Genomic DNA, 21,034 nt, shown 5'->3' with positions numbered 1-21,034 from the left:
CAGGGGGAAACACAAATGCATATAATTCTCTCTCTCTCAAACAGACACATGTAAAGCAGTAATTGAAAATAAAAAGGTCCCATCAGGGTCTTACCGGTGACGATGAGCGAGGCGGTGCAACTGGCAGTGCCGTGCTGGTTTGAAGCCTTGCAAGTGTATTCACTGCTGTCGGCTTTGATCGGGTTCAGCAGCTCCAGGGAGGAGCCGTTGTGGCGGCTGAGGATGCGGTACTTGTCACTCTGTTTGATCTCGATGGTAGACTTGTACCATTTGAAGGTCACACTCGGAGCATCCTCGATTTCACATTCAAACTTGGCCTGTCCGCCGATGTTTATGTCCAGGGGTTGGATTTTCTGCCTATAGACAGGTGGCACTGAGGCACACAGAGACAAAAAGCAAATGTAAGTCCTCTGTGACACTCTTAAAAATAACAACTGACATATCAGGAACAGGAATGGAGGAATGTGGAACAATGGTGGATACAGGAGTGACTGTGGAGGAGAAACACAGCAAGAACATTAGCCCCATGTTTTCACTGCTTTCATGTGTGCAGGATTGTCATGGGGCTAGGGTTCAGGCTGAAGGAACAGAAAGGTTGTGAAAGATGAAGCAATGTCAGGTTGAACCCTGAAACATGCAGAGACATTGTGGAGAGAATGGACCTGAAGGATTGTGATAGAGAATGGGTTTAAACACAGGAACCTGTTGACACTGACATGCCAAAGTGACTATGGAAACACCATGAAAGTTGCCTAAAGGCCAGGATCGTGACAACCATTAAAGCGAGATGCTACAGAGTGCTGTGCTAAATTTGAATGGCTGTGACAATCCTGGTCTTTAGGCATACAAAGAGGTGGAACACACAAGAAATGGTGAGTTAGTACCATCCAGGGACCCGCTGAAGGTGCTCATGCCGAACAATGAAATGAATATAGAGACCAGAATGACCCGAACATCATTTGATGTGAGGACAAAGGTCTTGAATGAACCAGTGAATGATTAGTTGTTCTTGGAGAAAGTGTGATGAATGGATGAATGAAACAATCATTGTATCCTGTTATCAAACCTCTTGAGACCACAGTGAGTCTTGAAGACGTTGTAGTCCTGCCGGCTTCATTCTCAGCCTCACAAACATATTCTCCTTGATGCGTCTCCTTCACAACTTTGTTGATAACCAATGTGTATGTGTCGTGGTCTTTGCAACACTTGAACTCTTTGCCAGATTTTACCAATTGCCCATTGAAAAACCAGTTTACCTTTGAGACATACTTAATGGTGGTGCTAAGGGTTATTTTACTATCCTCATCTATGGATATGTCTTCGAGGGAGGTGACTATAACGGGGATTTCTCTCTGCTCTGACCTGGATACTGTGATTTCCTCTTTAAAGGTCTCCTCCCTGTGATCCTGGATGCTAACGCCCACCACCTGTTCAGTAGGGACGGTGGTGGGAGGCAGAGTCGTGGTTAGTAGAGTCGCTGCTACATCTTTCTCCCTGCTTTTCATGCTAACTGACCTCACTTCCTGCCTTGACACCTGCACCGACTGCTCAAAAGCCATGTGGGACTCTTTGGAAACTTTGATTTGGGATTTCTGCTCTATCTTTGCTACCTTGGATTCCTGCACCACAACTTGGTGCTCAGCGGAAGCACTTTCAACAGCCATTTTGGACTCGGTCTTCAGTGCAGCAGCCTGAGATTTAACGGCAGTGAAACCCACGGCACTCTCTGCCACGCTCACAGTCTCGACCATGGATGACAGCATTTGCTTACAGCGTGCCGAGGCGACCTGCGCCCTCAGAGGTTTTTCTAGCTGCATAGTCCCCGGCTGCTCCGAGGTGAGAACCTGGGTTTCCTGATACACTATGGAGTGGAAAGCTGCCTGCAGTTCAGTCCGGAGGTCAGCGGTCTGAGGGTATTTACCCTCAATAGCCAGTGTGATCTCCATGGGGGCACCTGTGGTTGTGATCAGGTATGTAAACATGGCCCGCTTTGGCTCTTTTTGAACCTTGACTTCCTGTACTTCAACAGCCTGCAACCTCTCTACGACGTCAGCCAGTAACACCGGCTGGTCGCTGGCCACAGCCGACTGCAGAGCGTCTCTGAGCTGGTGCCGGATATTCAGACTGAAGGGTTTGGGGATCTGAATCACAAAGGTCATCTCTTTGGGAAGAGCAGTGCTGTCTTTGGACTCTGAGGCCATTAGGGACAGTTTGGGCTGCGTGGTGAAGGTTACTTTAGTGGACTCAGACTTGGTGATCTCCTGAGAGAGCTCACCGGTCAGCACTCGCTTCTCGTCCATCACTATGGACTGCCTGACTGACTGGCCCTCCTGGATTTGAACAGCAAAGTCCTGTTGGGCTGCCTCTAAAAGGACACTACTCTCAGTTGAGATCTCTTTCTCCTCTATCTGGACTGGCTCAGTGGGGAATTTTGGCTCGACAGCCATCTGGCAGGTGAATTTATCCACTGCTGTAAGACCCTCAGTATGGCCCTCTTGTAGGGCCCGACTCTCCGCCACAGTGGTGACATGCATCACGTGTGAGCGGTCCTCCTTCTGCACCAAAGCTCGCTGCTGCTTGACGTCCGAGGTGACTGGCGTCTCCTTTGGAAGCCTCATGGGCTGGAAGGAGAGCTGCAGGATGTTTTGAGGCCTGGGCTCGGTCCGGAGCTGCGACTGAATGCCGGTCACGGACAAATCCAGCTCTGTGTGATAATCTGCTGTCAGCTCCCTCCTCTCCTCTGAGGTAGCTGCATGACTTCTAGTCTTTTCCTGTTTCTGCGCCGCTACCTGCTGGTCAGGCTTATCCATAACGAGAATACCCTCTTTGGGCAGTGCCTCCACAGGTTGGGTTGACTGCCGGTGCAGCAGAGTACGAGACTCTTTCTGGGGCTGGATGGTCATGGTGCTAGCCTTGGCCTCGAATGCTGACGTGTCCTCACAAACTACTGTCCTCTGCTCATCCTGGCTAACAGCATGCAGCAGAGTCGGGCTCTTCCGGGCTCCTGCCTGCTCTGCCGCTGGTTTCTCACAGGTAAAGCTCTTCTCAGATGGAAGGAGGTCCTGATCTGTGATCACCTGCAGGTGCAACAACTGCTCTCCTTCTACCTGGGACTGAACAGACATGGCACTGTCCAGACTGGGAAACTGCTGTGTGGACTCAGCTTGTAACATTTGCTTCTCTTCAGCATTTAGAGCACCCTTTATTATTTTATCCTTACAAAGATGGGCTGTCTCCTCAGAGGGCCTCTGCATGGAGAAATCGGTCTCCTTGGATAGAGTCTGTTTGGACTCGCTAACCGACGCCAAGACAGGTCGGTGCTGTTCTTTCTTTACAGACGGCTTCACAGCAGAATCTGCTGTTGCTAAATCAGTGGTGTGGCCCTCTGAAAGCACCCGCTTCTCTGCAGATTGAGCAGAGTATAAAATCTTAACCCCCTCTTAACCTTATACCCCTTCTCTGCCTGTGATTCTGGGATCTCCTTAGACTGCTCTCTTAGGATGGGAAGCTGTGACTCGACCTGATGCCCGCTGACTAAATGTTTAGGTTCTGATGAGGGCCTGACAGTAGCAGTCTTCCGGTCGGACAGGAGCTCTGTGCTAACAGTGGACAGCGGTGTGAGCTCCTCAGCGACGGCTGACATCACCATTGACCTCCTTTCTCGAGCCGCCTGAAGCTCGATGACTTCAGGGCTGAGAATGCGATCACAGTGCTGCTCTGTGAGGTCCTGACTTTCCTCGACGGAGGATGTAAATGCCGCCATGTGAAGCTGTTTCACAGGGACGGTGGAAACCTGACCTGGGTGGGTAGGGACCACCGACACCCGCTCCTCTACCTCATGAGACTGGAGCACTGCTGCCTGGTGGGTCAGCTGCTCGCGGTGAATAGTGGCGGAGGAGATATCTATTTCTCTAAGCGAGCTCACTTGCTCACTGGGAATTATCTGACGGTCTTCCGTGCCTATGGTGTAAACCATCTGATCAGACCTGGTTCTATCCTGACCCGGGAGGCTAACCTGGTACAGGCGCGACTCTGTTGCCTGTTCTGTCATTGAAACCTTATAACCTTTCTTCTGAACCGTTGTCACCTGCTCCTGTTTGCGTGAAACAGAGACGGTTTCTCTGAACACAACGAGCTGAGCGCTACAGGACGCCTCCCCAAACTGGTTGGAGGCCTTACACGTGTACAGGCCGCTATCTTTCTGTTTGACGCTCTTAATATTAACAAAGCCGGATCCATCTGGGTTGGCTATAATGATACAGTTTCTACTGGGCTGGATCTGGATAGCCCCTTTGAACCACTTCACATCGGGCATTGGATCCCCGCTAGCTTTGTAACTTAAGGAAACCTCTCCTCCCTCTGAGCAGCGCACAGGTTGGATCTGAACTGTGAAAGTTGGAGGCTGACCCGTGATCTTAAACATCTTCTCTACCCATTTCTCCGCCTGGCTAACATCAGGCTTCTTAACCTCGAGGTACGTGGTGCAGGTTGTCTGGCCTAATCGGTTGGTGGCGGTGCAGGAGTACTCGCCCTCATACTCGGTTGTGACCTTTGTGATTATTAACGTATACTCCTCCTTCTCCTCTATCAGCCTGTATATGGACGAGCTCTGAATCACTTTTCCATTGTGAGACCATTTAACGGTGGGTTTTGGAAAGCCGGAAAGTCTGACGGTGAGTCTAGCCGTCTCCCCGGTGGTTACCGCCGCCGGGGCGAGCTGGCTGAGGAAAACTGGCTTTTCTTTTTTCTTCTCTAAAGAGGAAGAGTAGCGTTTGGATTCTGGTGAGAGTTCAAGTGTTTTAGTTTTCTGAGGTAACTGGACCCCAGAGTAGTAGGTCTCCTCTTGTTCCTCCACAGTGGTGATGGTGGTGCTAGTACGCTCTGTTAGGAAATATTGAGCAACACTCAAAACAATATCCACAACACAGAAGCTAGAATATTGACATTGAATTTGGAAATGCAAGAATTAGGGCTGCCCTTAAAAACAAAGACTCAGGATTATTTTTCCAATTGATCAAAGATATTTAAAACCTATAAAAATAATGAAGCTACAAAAAATGTTATGGTTAATAAAAACGGAGAAATATATCAAATAAAATAATAGGGACTAATCGCCATGTTCAATCACTACTGTATTTCTCTTTATGTTTCCAGAAGTCTTTATTTAGTATGTTCTGTTTTGACAGACAGATAATTCATAAGAATGTCTCTTATTTTATAAAGACCCTACAATTAGTGAACTGAGTGATGAGAGAGGGCAGCCCTACTACAAACAGAGCATGAAATGCATCACAACATATTATAATATCCCCCAACAGATTTATGATTTACTTTTCTGGTTATATAAATATATTAAATCAGAAAAATAAAATACTTTTTGGTAATAACCGTATCTTTCAGTTTGTTCCGGAAAAAACCAGGAACTAGAGAGTTGTGATTGGGTTTTAAGACCTATTAAATAACATGAATTATTACACATCAACTGTGGTTTTTGACAGCCGCATTCTGTCTGTAAGTATCTGTTATTGATACATAAACTATGGACCAACAGTTCTAACCTGTATGAATTAGTGATGTCACTATGTTCAGCAACTTTGGGATTTTCTCCTTTGCAGACCACTGACATGCACCTATAGAACTACAGGAGAGGGAGCAGCACACAAAGCAGAATACTCAGACTTTAAATCATTAAATGTTTTATTATATAAACTCTGAAACAAACCAACATGACGTCTGTACAAATACACCATGAGTTCTATCTCAATGCCAGATTTCTGAATTGCCCTGTTTCCCTGTTTCTACTCATCCTCTCCTAGAATTACACGTATTTACAAAACATCAAAACTCAACATTTAAAAAGTGTCACAGTATTATCCATTTTTAAAATTTTGACTACTGATTATGATTTACCAGCTCGCTTTAAAATCCTATGAATAACATCCAACTCCAAAATCTAAATCCCACAGAAACCACCAACCCAATCATTCCCAGTACGAATTGTGAAGTTTCCAGATGTGAGCTTTAGTTGATAACCTGTGAAATACTTTCCTAATGTGTATCAATAACGCTGCTGAGGTTATGAGTACATTAACTGAGTTTAACTTTAACAATTCAAAACATTTTTGTTAATCATTTCTTTTCTGAAATTAACGAATATGTCAATATACAAAAAGACTTGGAGTTAAAACACTGTTTTATTACACACTGGGTGTCGTTTCTTAAATGTATGTTATTTTAAATGGACTTCAGCTCAAACCATGCCGGAATTTATCGTAACTGTTAAAACACAAACCAACATTTTAAGTTGCATTATTTAAATGGAAGCTACTTTACCTGGAGCACTAAGCAGCTACTCTGGCTATGCAGCTTTTGACAAACAGCTGATGTCAATTATTTAAAACCTCTTTTACGTTAATGATATGTATTTCTATATTTTGAGTACATTTGATGTTTTTCTCCATAACCATCGACACATTCCTGAGAGCTTCTCGACTGTAAATACAAAAAGACCAATCTCTCATGAGGTCATCGATCTGTAGAGACTATATACTGTTGGGATAGTCTCAAAGCAGCTCAGTGTTACCAGAAAACAAAAGCAAACATAAAACCAGATTTTCTACCAAAACTTAAAACAGTTTACACAGCTGACAATAAATAAATACAGAAATGCATTTTAAACTGACACACATTCAAACCCCTTCACCCCATATCAGGCTGGTTGCACAAAGACGAGTCTTCTTTTGATTTGGAAGAGTCTGAGATTAGGTAATTGCCATTTGCATTAAGCAAGCAATGATAGTAAAAGAGGGTTCATAAGGTAAACATATTTAGTTTCCGTCCACCAATGACCGGCCTGACTGAAATTAAACTTAGTGGAAGGGTTAATCATGAGCCAACTAATTGCCAATAGGGATGCACGATACATCGGTGAGAAGCATCGGCGATGTTAGTCCTATTTACCACCATCGGCACATCGGTAAATAAGAGACATCACCGATGTTTCTGTTTTGCTATGTGACCGGGAGAAGTCGCATTAGCGTCGTTGTTTTTAAATCTGAAGTCAGGGCATCATTTTGAAGGATGGGATCAGTGACTGTAGGTCTGCCGTAACTTTAAAGTCATTCGGGGGGAGGGGGAGGGGGGGTCTCCTCTCCTCTGTGAGGAGCTGCTGCATGCTGCAGGACTTCCGCCCCGTGTACCGGGTGTCTGCAGGACCGGTAAATTAAATCCATCCTTCAGTGTTCTTGGGAGGCCGTCGTTATATCTGTGACTTTGTTATACTTGCTACTACTCCCGTTAACTTCCAGAAACTTACTATGGCTCGCTCAACCTCTCTCTCGCTCTTACACATGCACATACGTATCCCCCCCCTCTCTTAGAGGGACAGGCTGCCTTAGTCTGCATTGTGCTACCATTACAGGTTACATAGTAAAACATCGGTATCGGTATCGGCCGACATTTTTGCAATCGGTGCATCCCTAATTATCAACCAATTAAGGAAACACATTCTGAAAAGTTCTGAAGGACAGGGACCAGATCCCGACGGATGAGTTTTAGTCATAAAGCAGCTTGTAGATTTTTATTGGTCAGCCAATCTTATTATCAATAGCCTTTATCTTTATTACCACATCTTAAACACCCCTACAGAAGTCAAGAATCAGCAACATACAATACAATGAATTAGGTAGTAAATGGATCTTTGTGCAACCATAGCCTCAACCCTCTAAAACACCTTGAGCAGCGCGGTAGTCTCAATGCACCCGGCTGTGTTTTGGATTATGCATTTGTACTCCCCACCATCACTCTGGGTGGCGTTAGTAATGAGCAGATTGAAATGGCCTGCCGTTTTCTCCTGGATTATACACCTGCTGTCTGTGACGGGGTTTCCATCTTTGTACCACTCAGCAGTTGGACTGGGTTTACCACTAACGAGACACTGGAGGATAACTGGCGTCCCTACCGCTGCGGTAATGTTAGTCAAAGGGATGACGCATTTAGGGGGCGTCTCGGTCACCTGGAACTGGAAGCTACAAATATCGGAGGACTTCCCTTTGAACTCTATCTTGTCATCTTTTGCAGGTTCAGCAAACACGTCAAAGTTAACGCTAACATATTTCTCTCCCTGTTCGCTCATTTCGTGGTCGGTTTTAGCCACCAGCCTGACCGCCCGCTGCGACTCATCTGCCTCCTGCTCAAACTCAAACTCAAGCTCAATTTCTGAGACCTGTTCGCTGTCAAATGACGTGTTGCCAACAACCAAGTCGAACTTCTGAGGCTCGATTTTGGCGCTACCCAAAGACACAGCAGTCAACTCCCTGCCTCTGGACTTTCCTGAGAAAGCTTTGGCGTTCAACACGACCAGAGACGCCCGACACAGAGTCTCCCCGACAACGTTGATAGCCCTACAGGTATACACGCCGCTATCCTGCGTGGTGACTTTAGAGATCTTCAGGAAGTGGTTGTCTCCATCGGACGAGCAAAGGTACTTTTTGTTATTGTGAGGTATTTTTTTGTCACCTTTGAACCAGGATACAATAGGAGAGGGAATCCCCATCAGGGAGCACTCGAACATGACGGCGGTGCCCTCGGGGGTCTCCATGTCACAAATGGGATTAATAAACCTAGGGGGCATCTCAGTGACCTCGAAAGCTATTTTCAAATCATCATGCTCTTGCGTGACAAAGTCCACAACGCCCTCCTCATAAAGACTGGGCAGCACGTCCAGAGAGATGATCATGCTCTTGTTGTCGGACGTGTATTCGGGAATGGTGATGATCTTAATCTGCCTCTCAAATTCTTTCACCTCGCTTTCATCCAACTCGATTTCAAGCAGAATCTCCTGAGGGGAAGGAGAACGAGAGTCATCATCATCGTCCTCCACGTCAAACTCCATCACATGCTGATGGGTGACAGCAGGGGGGGCCGGCATGAATCGGACTTCCTGCGATACGACTACAACTAAAGCAACACTTCTAGCTTCCCCAACGTAGTTCACGGCCTCGCAGATGTACTCCCCCTGGTCCGCTTTTGTGACATTGTGAATTGTTAGCGAGATGCTATCACCATCTCTCTCAATTTTGACTCTGTCGTTGACCAACAGCTGGGTTTTGTTGCAGAACCAATTCACCTCGGGGGAAGGAAGGCCAAACACCTCGGCGTAAAATGTTAGCAAGTCATTTTCAAACACTCTTTTCTTAATGAGAGGTTTTAGGAAGGCCGGAGGGATTCCCTGCACTTTCTCCTGCAGGGTTGACAGTCCTATAGATCCAAGTCCCTTGGTGAGGTACAGGTTGTCATCCACTGTCTCAATGCCCTCGTCACCAGGAGACGTCAGGAACTGCATTGGTGAGAAGAACCTCTCGCTGGAGCCTGCTGTCGAGGGTCGCTTATGATCCATGGGGGAGAAGGGGTATTCCTTAGGGGTCCTAAACCCACCAGAAGTATCCGAACTTGGAGTTTGAAAGGTCATGTGAGACTTGGGGGTTTGGAAGGACTCAGCAATTGGCTGCGAGACCTCGGTGGAAGAGCCTGGGGTGTAGAACCGCTCGGTCACCTCGGCTAGGTCCTCGCTCACGGTGCTGCCGATCTCTATGGACATCTCAGACTCAGGGGACAGGGGTCTTCCCCAGTCTGTTGGAGGGTTGTAAAAGTCATACACAGCACCAAAGGTGACCTCCTCTTCCTCCATGGAGCCAGCTGCTGCTACTGCTGCCGCCGCTCCTCCGGCTTTGGGTTTGTCCAAATCTCCTTCCTGTAAGGATGCAACCTGGCTTTGATGTCCCTCAGAAGCAGCAGCAGCATCCTCAAGAGGTTCAACTGTGTCCTCTCCTTTAGGCTCAACAATAAGTGTTGCAGGTTCTGGCTCCATGACTTCAACGCTCTCATCTTTACTCCTGATTTGTACATCAGGCTTAACTTCATCCCCAGCCACTTCCTCTGCTACCTCTGTCAGGTTAGCCTGGGACTCCGGCATACTGAGGAAGACACCGCTGTCCAAGGAGGGCTCTGGATTTGAAACCAGCTCCTCGCCAGCAAGTAAAGTACTGTAAACGTCAGCCATCAGAGGAGAGGAAGACCCTTCTACTGCAATTTGTTTCTCAATTTTGAGAGATTTAGAAATGAATTTAGGCTTGACGGCTTCTTCCGCTGGAGCTGAGGTCTTAACAGAGCGCTTTGCTGCAGGGACTTTATCCGGCTGGAAAGGGAAAAAGCTGCCAGTTCTGTCAAATGTACGCACAGGCTCGTCCCTCACCATCTCCATTTCACATGCATCCGCTTCTTCTGGTAATGGAGCTGGTTTCTGTGCTTTAGGCCTGACCAAGTCGGGAGACTCCTGTACTTCCTCCACAAACTGTGTAAGTTCACCATAGCTTTCAGCTGAAACTGCACCTTCTTCAACATCCCCAGAGATCCCAGAGATCTTGCATACTTCTGAAGAGACAGGAAGAGCTTTAGGATAACCTGTCATAGCAGTAGCAAGACTGAAAGCATCTTCTGCAGGCAGGGTGTCAATGACTTGTTCCTGCTGGTCAAGGGACATGGCCACTGCAGGTATAAACTCCTCAGGGAAATGTGTTTCCTCTCTCTGCTCCTCAGGAGAGGTTTGGGTCTGTAATGCATCTGGCGAGTCCGACTCAAAAGCTTGTTTAATCTGAGCGACTTTTATAACAGCGGCAGAAGCCTGCAGACCACAGCCGGATACAGCGGGAGGCTCTCTTGAGATACTAGGCCTGGATTTTGGGGCTTTGACCAACTCCGATGGAACTTGTGAACTCCGAGGGATGCTGTCTTTAGTGTGGATGATGGAAGCCTTCATTGCATCCTCAGTTGAGCCAACAAGAGACCTCCTTACTGGAGTAAAACCACTGCCCTCTGTAAATTGCACAGGCTCAGAGATACTGCTGACATTCTCTAATTCGCTGACAGTGTGAGGAGCTTCACCAACCGTGTCAAAGGAGAAAGTGAATTTGTGTTTGACAGTCTGAGATGCACCCTCGTCGCTTGGCACTTCTGAGGTTTTCTCTGTGACCGCCGGAGGTTCGTCCTCTCTGATTTCCTCTCTCATCTCAGGGAGTGGCGTGGCCGCGGTGATTCGGATTTCTACGGGTGAGGAGCTGAAAGACTTATCGGAGGAGTGGCGTTTGTGGATCACCACTTGAGGCACCTGTAGGGTTGCTTTTCCAGAATCCGCGTAGGTGTTTAATTCTGCTTGAGTAAAGCTTTCCTGGGTTACTGCTCCCTTCTTTAGCTCCTCTGTAACTACCACTTCCTGTGTGGCCGCTGACATTCTCATCACTTTTCTGTCAGAGATTTCAAGAGTGCCGCTGCAGAGGGACTTGCCATGTTTATTGGTGATGACACAGTCGTATGTCCCCTCGTGGTCTGTAGTTGGATAGAAGACGGTGAGCTTTGATGTGTTCAATTTGCTCATGATATCAAAGTCAGGGTTGTGGGCTAATTGGTGTCCATCTTTGAGCCAGGTGACTGTGGGCATAGGGTCACCCTGGAACTGGCAGGTAAACTCTGTCATCTCACCAATCTTTACTTGAGCAGAAGATATTTCTTTCACAAACACTGGACGGGAGACTCTGGCACTTGTTTGGTAAACTCCCTCTTTCAAATCTGCCTCCTCTCGGACTCTCCTCTCATCCTTCTTGATAGCTCCGAGTTCAAGGCTTTCTGCACTCATTTCTCCAACCTGTTTTGAACAAATGGACTCGCTGCTTACTTCATCTCTTTTAACACCTCCAATATCCTCCTGTTGTCTCAGACCGCTTCCCTCTCTGGTAGTTCCTGTCTCCTCTCTCATTACCCTCTCCTCTTTAACATCGGACTGGAAACATTGGCTGCTGGATGTATCAACAGTCATTGCATATTCCTGCCTGCTCCGCCTCATCTCTGCCTCTTGACAAAGACTTGGAGCAGGAAGTTCACTTGGATGAGAATGGACACCATGGGACTCAAACAGCGTCCCGGAGCCAGGCTGTTTGCCTTGGTTGTCCAAAGACCACTCGGACTCCAGTTCAGCTACCTCCTCTGGCTCAGCACCATCCTGTTGCCACTTCAGGATGCGCTGAGCCAGTGCTTCCTCCTCGCTTAGAAAGTACTCACTATCCCTTTGCAGCCTGGTCTCCCGGCCCTCTGTAGGCAGACCCTCTGCAGGGGGCCACTGCAGACTCTCACCCGGCTGATCTTGGAAACCGGTTGGAACTGGCTCGCTCAGCAGGAACTTCTCTTTAGCCGTTTTTCCGGGGAGATCTTTGTGCTTCGGACCACTTCAGGTTGAGGAACTGATTCTCTTCCGACCTCTGTGGTCTTCTCTACCTGGATCTTAGAGTAACCTTCTGCCCAGCTGGACTCTGGCTTCCCAGCTTCCTCTTGTTCCATCAAAACGTTCTCCTGCCACTTCATAATCCGCTGATTCAGAGCCTCCTCTTCGCTGACAAGCTTCTCACTTTCACTCTTCAGCTCGGATAAGTTCTCCCTCGACAGCTGGAGCTCACGTTCCTCTTTTGTCTTCTCAAACAACATCTTCTCTGCTCTGACTTTAGTTCTTGGTGATGCTTCCACTCCTCTTGATTTTATCCTAGGTGATTTTTGTGCCACTGAAGCCTCAGTTTCCAACTCTACTTGTCTGGATTTCATTCTGGCTTTAGGCGAGGGGGCGGAGGTCTCGTCCTCTCTCTCTTTTGCTTTAGGGGACTTTGGAGCCAACATGGTGGCATGTTCTACAGCTGCCCTCTTATCCACCGCCTCCTGCTCGTTGTAAATGTGCCCTTCGGACTCCACGTACTGTGTCTCTGCAGGTAGATCAGTTTCAGGCGTCTCTTCCTCTGACATTCGCATACCATGCTGCCATTTCCTGATCCGCAGGGCTAGGAGTTTCTCCTCTACCTGCATCCGCTCAGCGTCCAGGTTCTTCTCATACTGCTCCCTCAAAGACTCCCCTCCAGAAACCTCTTCATGTTGCTTGAGTCTTTCTGCCGTTGCACCTTCACCAAGGGCCCTCTCTCTGGTAGTTTTGGCCTGCCTTAGCCTGGGAGATTCTCCGAGTCTGTCCTCCGCCCTGGCTTTTGCTCGTGGCGACAACTCCACTTCAATTTTTGCTCTTGCTTTTATTCTGGGAGACTTTTGTGCCAGCGTTAGTGGAGCTGATTGGGCTTCTGCTGTGGCAGATATTTGTGCTTCTTCTCCGCTGGCTTTTACTTGAGGTGATCTGGGTGTCGCCGATTCAGGATCTTCCATCCTTGCCTTCATTCTGGGGGATTTATGGAAAGATGAGGCTTCAGTTTCTATAGTTTCTGATGTAATTGCTTCCTGTTGGGTGTACTTGTGCCCCGCTGGCTCCATGTACTGCAACTCTGAAGGGGTTGGCAGATCAGTTTCAGGGTGAAACGTCTCCTCTTCTGCCATCATACTCCCTTGCTGCCATTTTCTGATGCGCAGTGCCAGGAGTTTTTCCTCACACTGCATCCTTTCTTCATCCAGGCTCTTCTCATAGTGAGCCCTCAACCCTGCACCCTCCTCTTCATATTGCTCACCGGTTTCCGTTGTGGCTCTGTCTTCTGCTGATGCTTGTCCACCGAGGAACTTCTCCCTGCTCGATGTGTCTGTTTTAGGTAGATCAACAGATCCACTGCTTTCAGTGTACGTGGATGTTCCTGGGTACGCTAATCCTTCAGAGTATTGGACTTCATGGTGACGTTCCTTGACCTTTGTTGACTCCATCTTTACCTCAGTAGCAACGCCGTGACTTTCACTTAGCATTTGCTTGTATTTAGCCCGTGATTCGAGAAAACTCTCCACCTTTTTATCCTCCCGTGTCTCAGAATAGGTTTCACCTGATATCCTTTCTGACACCATTGTATCCACCAACTCACCTCTCATGATCTGGATGGCCCTGGTTCTGGACTGAGGCTCAAATGAATGCCTTGAACGCGGCTTTGACGGATCCCTGCTTCTACTTTTAAACTCACTCGGACCCTCCTCCGAATCGAAGGGTCGATTGAATTGCTGAACATCGGGCAGAGAGGCCGGTTTCACCCTGAGCCTCTCTACGTAATCGGTATAACTCGACTCGCTGGCAACTGATTCTGACTCAAACTCAGAGGAGGACATGGTGGAGATAGAAAGCCTCTTCTTCTGCTTCACAGCTTTTTGGAGTGTGGTAAGTTTAGTCCTCACCTCATTGTGAAGGCTCTCTGTGTCACTGAACCTGTCGCTGTACCTGTCGCTGCACCTGTCACTAAACTTGTCACTGAACCTGGCCCCGGTGCGCCGGTCGCAGTAGATATCACTGAGTCTGTCGTTAAAGCGCTCGGACCGGTCAAACATTGGGGGCGGAGACGGGGCGCGCTCTGAGGCAGTCTCCAAACGTTTGGACTCTTTCTCTGTTACCTTTTTTTCTTTCGCATGCGAACCAGATTTGAAGTAAACGGTACGCACCAGAGAGTCCACAGATCGAGATCGCCCCTGATGAACTTTAGACATCTTGTCAAACGGAGACCCTACGCACCTTAGGTCGACCCTGAACTTCCTCTCTTTCCTCTGCTCAGCCATGGTTTCCGCACTTTCATGGGCTTGTGCAGAACGTTTAACAAAGCCCAGGTAGTTAGCGGACTGCTCTTCCCTCAGCGACACCAGAAGTGACGCTGTGGACTCAGCAGAACCTTCCGTGTTTATCGCCATTACCTTATAACTGCCCGCGTCCTTCTCTCTGATACAATCGATAAACAGACTGGTGGTGTGCAAATGCATTTTGCTCTCAGTGCCGATCCTACGCCTACGCTCTTTAGGAATAGATTTATTATTATGAAACCAAAGGATGGTGGGTTGAGGACATGCAACCAGTTTACACTTTAACTCTACTGGTTCTCCCTCTAGGACTGATTGGAATTTCAGTTTTTTGGTGAATGAAGGTTTAATGTTCTCTGTCCAGGAGCTGATGGAGGAGGTTCTGCTCGAGCAGCGGTTGACCGACACCAAGCCGTGATCCGGTAAGTCTTCTGTGTCGGAGAAGGCTCCTCTCAGCTGCCGGGTGGCGGTGAGTTCGCTGCCGCTCTGCTGTGTTCCCTCTTTGTGATAAAACAGCTCTGCAAACATAAACAGAGAGCAGTCAGAACAACGGCCTCGGGGGGTAAAACGAGAGAAAAGGATTTGAATGAATCATTAATGGAATATTAAATGCATGCTGGGAGTCACAATGCCATAAGAAATAATTTCACTCACCATATTTGTTCGAATAAACGCAAGACTTGATTCTTTTTATTAGAAACCTTCAGGAAGTTTTGATCCTTCGTCTGTGGAAATTTCTTCAAAACATAAATTATTTTATTATCATTAAAAAGCATTTTGTTTCCAAGACTGGCTGCTTACATTCGCTTGTTGTTTTACTTAGTTGCTTTGTACTAGGATATTCCTTACCTGACTTGCAGACAGGAGAATAAACGCCCTTTCTAATCCTTAAACTTAAGAGGAAATAAATGCAAAGGTATCCATGGGAGGCAAAGCTCTCCAAAACATATCTTATATTCCCAAACAAATGAAGCTGTAGAATTGGGTGAGAAGGCGTTTATTCGAACTAATATAGTTTACTGGTGTTATTTAGTGCAAACCACAGGAATCACATCCCACTATCTGCAAGCCAGGCTAAGAAATATTTAGCAGGAGGACGGGGTCAGTTCCAGATGCAGTGAACCTCCATATCTTTTAAAGAGCATAGCAAGTCCGGAAGCCTTAAAAGATACGCATCCTGCGCCTTTTTCTGGGATGAGATCAGAAGAACCTTCATGCCAAAAAGAGAAACTGATTTTTGGATGCAAACCGCAAAAGAGTCAAAAGACACTGGAGCAAGCACGTTTTATCAGGGCTCGCCCGGGGGGGGGCCATGAAATGTGATCAGAACAAGAGCAGGAAGAAGAGTACAGTTTACATCAAGACACAGGAAGATGACATGCTACTGAAGACCGTTTAAAGGGACAGTTCAACTTGATGACACGTTAAAACCTCTGACCGCAGTCTGTGACTGCAGGACAACTGTCATTTAAATAACCCATAAAACATGCATCAGAATTTATTCTCCACTTTTCAACATTTTATTCACTCAAACCGTCGCCTGAAAGCTCGGTTTGCAGTTCCCTGCTCACAGACCATTCTTGAAGTCAATCTTTACAAACAGAGCTCTGGTCAATCTGTCCCAGAGTTTTGCCCAAATGTGATAAAACAAAATCTGGAGCTTTTGATCAAGGATGCTGAGGAATCTGACGTGGGCTTACCTTTGACTTCTTGCTCGATCTTGGCTTCGATCTGCTCCCTCACGTGAGTCACTGTGGAGGGAAGACACCACGTCAGTTCACATTTATCCCAAGCAAAATAACGCCAGTGAGGAGCTGAAAAACATTTCCTGTCCCGTCCCATTCACCTTCTGTGTTTGGGCTCCAGGAAACACTCCCAGAAAACCCGTTTTTTTTTTCTTTTAATCGCTTTTCAAAATTTCAGAGTTTTATTTCAAAATGATCACTTAAAAAAAATCCATCTTTAAAAAATGTTTTGATTTGAAAAATGACTTATTTACAAATGTCTGCCTTTCTCTCTATTCTCTCATTATTCTAACTCCTTCATCGTGTGGCCTTAATCCTCCCTGAAATGTCACACTTTTTGTTCCTGATTTTTTTCCTTTTGATTTTCATTTTTTCCAAATTCTCACTTTTTTTCTCAAAATTCTGAATTATTTTCTAAATTACTTGACGAAATCAGCTTGACAGATGCGCTATTCTGCTCACTTTTAGGATTATATTAGAAGAGAGGGAACACCACAAACAGCAGAATAGTTTTTTTCAGGATAGTTTTTCTGGATTTGTCGACCAAATTGACTGGAGCCAAACACATAACGCAAATACAGCTGAGTCCACCAGGTCCGTGACTCCTACTGGGTTTTAACCAGCATGTTTTTTGAAAAGTGAGAAATCAAACACTGTAAGGAACAAGGTGAGGAACAACGAGAGGAGAAGGGTTACGGACAGGAACACAGGAAAGGGTTAAAGGAGGGTTTCCTGCAGGACGGAGGAACGTTATCATCAAGAGTTTCATGCAGTTTCCCTGAGCGTGAGAGGAAGAGGAGTGAGGAGGAAGATGCAGAGGTGATCCCGGGAGTCAAACACACAGTGAGGCATCTATCAGGGCGGTGGAGTTAGTCAGAGCTGCAGGAGGGATGTCCCGAGAGATCGATGTGTTGCAGCCATGAACAGTTAAATGTCAATAACGTGCTTCCATGTGCTTTAAGGATCAGGAGGATTTAGGACGTGCTTAAGAGGCCCTTTAACTATGTCTTTAGCAGACGTGTTCAGGACATCCCTGGAGGGGTTGGAGGAACTGGAGGAGGTGCGTTAATCTCGCAGGAAGTGGGTTTATTGTAGGAGGAGGTCTGGCTGCTTCCAACCCGCCGTTACCTTCTTCTTCTTCAGTGGTAACGTTGAGCGTGGCGGTGCAGACGGCCTCCCCGGCGGCGTTGACGGCGCAGCACGTGTACGTGCCGGCATGCTCGGGGAAGGCGTCCACAATGATGAGCATGGCGGTGTGCGTGGCCTCGTCGAAGTGGAACACCACGTTCTTGGTGGGCAGCACCGGCCGGCGCTCGTGGAACCAGCGAATCTCTGGCCGCGGCGTGCCGGAGACGCAGGCATGGAAACGAGCGACCTCGCCGTGCAGCACCGAGCAGCTGCTGATGGGCTGCAGGAACACCGGCTTGTGGCCGAGGGCTGGTTTCTTTACAGAGGAGAGGCTGCTGGACACGAGTCGCTGAGACTCAGCAGACTCTCGCTGCCTGACGCCTGAAAGAAGAGTGCCGAGGAACGTGAGATTGTCTTATTTAAATTCATCCCAGTCAGCGCAGCCTGAAACCAGTCTGGTGGAAGTTACCCAACAACAACACTCAACCCTTTCAGTCGTATTAATCTTGTCTGTAATATTGAAACAGAAAAGGACCTCTTGAAGCTTTTCAAAGTTAGATGGTCTCCGTTGTGAGGAAATATCTCAGCCTCTACGCATCCTCTCACCTTCAACCCACTGAACTGCTGTTCAGTAAATAAAAGGATAACAGCGCCACAAAAACACATGAAGTAAAACCCAGAGTAAAGTTGTGTAGCACAGAAAAATAAACAGCATGTTCTGATCCGTTGAAGAAAATCAACTTGATGCATTTTAACCCCGTCTCTTACAGTGAACCCAGTACTGGTTCCAGACTCACCGTCCAGGCTGAGCACGGCGCTGCAGGACACGGTCCCGGCGCTGTTGGTGGCCCGGCAGCTGTACTCGCCCTCGTCCTCGGGGTACACTCTGGAGATCTCCAGCTGACAGCTGTCGTCAAACTGAGACATCCGGAAGAAGTCCGACTGCTTGATCTCCTTCTGTCCGTGGAACCAGCTGATCTTCACGTCTGGAAACAACACAAACAACAGGTGCTTAGCATGATGTGTGTTCTGTTATAAACATGTATGATGTGTTCACAGCAGGAGAGTGTTTCCCTCACCGTCTCCTCGGACTCGGCACTGGAAGCGAGCCGGTTCTCCCTCGCGGGCGGAGGTGCTGCTGATGGGGGTCATCACCACCGGGGGGGCCACGGTGGCGGCGGAGTCAGGAGACACAACCTCCGACACTGCAACACACACACACACACACACACACACACACACACACACACACACACACACACACACACACACACACACACACACACACACACACACACACACACACACACACACACACACACACACACACACACACACACACACACACACACATCTGCATCAGCGCGTGACCTTGTGTCCAACCCTTCCTGCCCCTAACTTCCCCTTCACTATCAGGTTCCCACACACGGTCCGGTGGGTCCGATCCACTACAGTGTGTTGAACTTGTGTCAGTGGAGATGGTGAATCCGTCTCTAACTCCCTGCCTCACCTTCCACGTTCAGCGCGGCGGTGCTGGTGGCGGCGCCGTAGTCGTTCTTGGCCTCGCAGTTGTAGACAGCGGCGTCCTCTGGGAACACCTCGATGAGCAGCAGCGAGTACTCGTGTCCGTCTCGCAGGAACTTGCACTTGAAGCCGGCCGATAGAGCCTGGGAGTTCTTGAACCAGGACACCTGGGGAGCCGGGACGCCGCTCACCTTCACCGAGAAACGGGCCGGCTTCCCCGCCTCCACCGACTGAGGCTCCATGTGGCGCACGATCTTTGGCGGCTCGGGGACTGAGACGAAGAATAACAGGAACACTTTCATTATTAAAGACTTCCTGAGCCAGGACACAAGAGACGTGCTCACATTTAGAAAAGTGATCTCTATGTTTTCAGATATATATTTTTTTGTTTCAAAATTAATTGAAAAAAAAGTCAGAATTCTGAGATTTTCAAGAAGAAGAAAAACGGAATTCCAGAAACAATATATCTGGCGGCCTCCTGCCAGGGACTCACGGTTGACACGCAGCTGCATGGTGCTGCGGTTCTTGCCGGCGATGAAGGTGTATTCTCCGGCGTCGCTCCTGAAGGTCTCTGAGACGGTGAGGCGGTGCAGCCTCCTGATGCAGACGTAGCTGAAGCGCTGCTCCACAGAGAACTGGATCTCCACGCCGTTCCTCAGCCAGCGGCCCTCCACCTCGTCCTCGTTCACCTCGAACTCAAAGGTGGCGCGCTGCTTCTCCAAAACCTGCCGACACCATTCAGTCCACTTCAATCTAAATATCTTTATGAACCTACAATAGCCGTGGTAACTCTGAGACATGTTGTAAACCCCCCGTGTCTGAGTGCCCCCCCTCACCGTGATCTCCCTCTCGGCGGGCTCGGAGATGCGGATGTCGCGGCCCTCCACCGTCAGCTGGGCTTTGGAGACGCTGGATCCGGCCACCACCGAGTACTCCCCGGCGTCCGACATCCTGACCGTCTGGATCATCAGGCGGTGCACGAACTTCTCCGCTGTCACCATGAACCTGAACGCAGCAGGAGGTCAGTAACACGCTCTGGTTCAGAGCTTATTATATTACCTACGGTCACCCCCTACCTTTCCTCCGCCAGGTCCAGCTCCTGGCCGTTCTTCATCCAGACCACCTGCACGTTGGGCTCGGAGATCTCACACTCGAAGATGGCCTTCTTCTTCTCCGTGATCTTGATGTCCTTAATCTTCTTCGTGAACTCAATCACACGAGCTGAGACACCGGAGAGATTCACAGTGACATCAAGTCTCACATCCACACTGACTCAGATATTACTATGATTATGTAGAAATGAAATATAATTATTACTTTTATTCTTTTATTCCTCTAAATATTTTCCAATTTATATTTGAATTGATCTCTATATTTTGAAATGGATTTACAGTTCCTGTCTAATAAAGCGGGAAACCCCATTACCTTAGACCTAATTGGTATATGTGTCCCTCATGAATCATAAATGGCTCCTGTAATCTCTGAGAATATCTGCCCTGTAGACCAGAGGGATATTAAAAACCCTCTGGGCTCACCTTCCACGTAGAGGCTGGCGGCGCTGGACGCGGATCCGGCCACGAAGCTGTACTGTCCTCCGTCTCCGAAGTGGACGTTCCGGACGGTCAGGGAGTGTGTGAGCTGCCGGCTGCGGACCTGGCAGCGGTCCGAGGACTTCACCTCCACGCCGTTCTTCAGCCACTTGTAGCTCACGCCCTCCTGGTTCACCGTCACCTCGAAGGTGATGGTGTCGCGCTCCTGAGCGTTCAGGTCCTTCAGCATGGACGTGATCAGCACCGCTGCACGGGGGGGGGGACATTCATTAACTCCTCTGAAGGGTCTGCTCAGGAAGACTGTCTTACACATGGGGGGTCTGTTAGTGCTGCTTTAGGTATGTACTTCAGGAGGGGGGGCATTCATTAACTCCTCTGAAGGGTCTGCTCAGGAAGACTGTCTTACACATGGGGGGTCTGTTAGTGCTGCTTTAGGTATGTACTTCAGGAGGGGGGGCATTCATTAACTCCTCTGAAGGGTCTGCTCAGGAAGACTGTCTTACACATGGGGGG

General features: G+C 48.2%; 2 protein-coding genes across 2 annotated transcripts in view; both read right to left on the bottom strand.

Annotated features, from left to right (window-relative positions):
* Positions 1-21,034, bottom strand: part of LOC134867399 (titin-like) — a 196,592-nt gene that overhangs the window by 150,492 nt on the left and 25,066 nt on the right. Inside the window, 12 exon segments of the mRNA XM_063887937.1 lie at positions 95-373; positions 1,067-3,442; positions 3,445-4,881; positions 16,275-16,325; positions 17,448-17,811; positions 18,216-18,433; positions 18,527-18,652; positions 18,958-19,242; positions 19,465-19,696; positions 19,808-19,976; positions 20,048-20,192; positions 20,507-20,767. Of these exon segments, the coding sequence (XP_063744007.1) occupies positions 95-373; positions 1,067-3,442; positions 3,445-4,881; positions 16,275-16,325; positions 17,448-17,811; positions 18,216-18,433; positions 18,527-18,652; positions 18,958-19,242; positions 19,465-19,696; positions 19,808-19,976; positions 20,048-20,192; positions 20,507-20,767 (5,943 nt within the window).
* Positions 5,680-15,102, bottom strand: LOC134867378 (titin-like). The gene is made up of 2 exons (XM_063887914.1): positions 12,307-15,102; positions 5,680-12,265 (listed from the first exon to the last, which is right to left on the bottom strand). Exons 1-2 carry the CDS (start codon positions 15,100-15,102, stop codon positions 7,724-7,726), a joined length of 7,338 nt encoding a protein of 2,445 aa, XP_063743984.1. The 3' UTR covers positions 5,680-7,723.

Source organism: Eleginops maclovinus, chromosome 7 (genome assembly GCF_036324505.1).
Source record: "Eleginops maclovinus isolate JMC-PN-2008 ecotype Puerto Natales chromosome 7, JC_Emac_rtc_rv5, whole genome shotgun sequence".
NCBI classification, from domain to species: Eukaryota; Metazoa; Chordata; class Actinopteri; order Perciformes; family Eleginopidae; genus Eleginops; species Eleginops maclovinus.
Note: the sequence above shows the minus strand (reverse complement) of the source record. Positions and strands in the feature narration are given on the sequence as shown.

What these genes read in the sequence shown, in the direction of transcription:
- LOC134867378 (XM_063887914.1), bottom strand. Translation starts at nt 15,102, where the DNA reads ATGTTTGCAGAGCTGTTTTATCACAAAGAGGGAACACAGCAGAGCGGC. An exon ending in AGGTAGAGAAGACCACAGAG is followed by an intron (nt 12,266 to 12,306) that starts GTCGGAAGAGAA and finishes AGTGGTCCGAAG; the next exon opens with CACAAAGATCTCCCCGGAAA.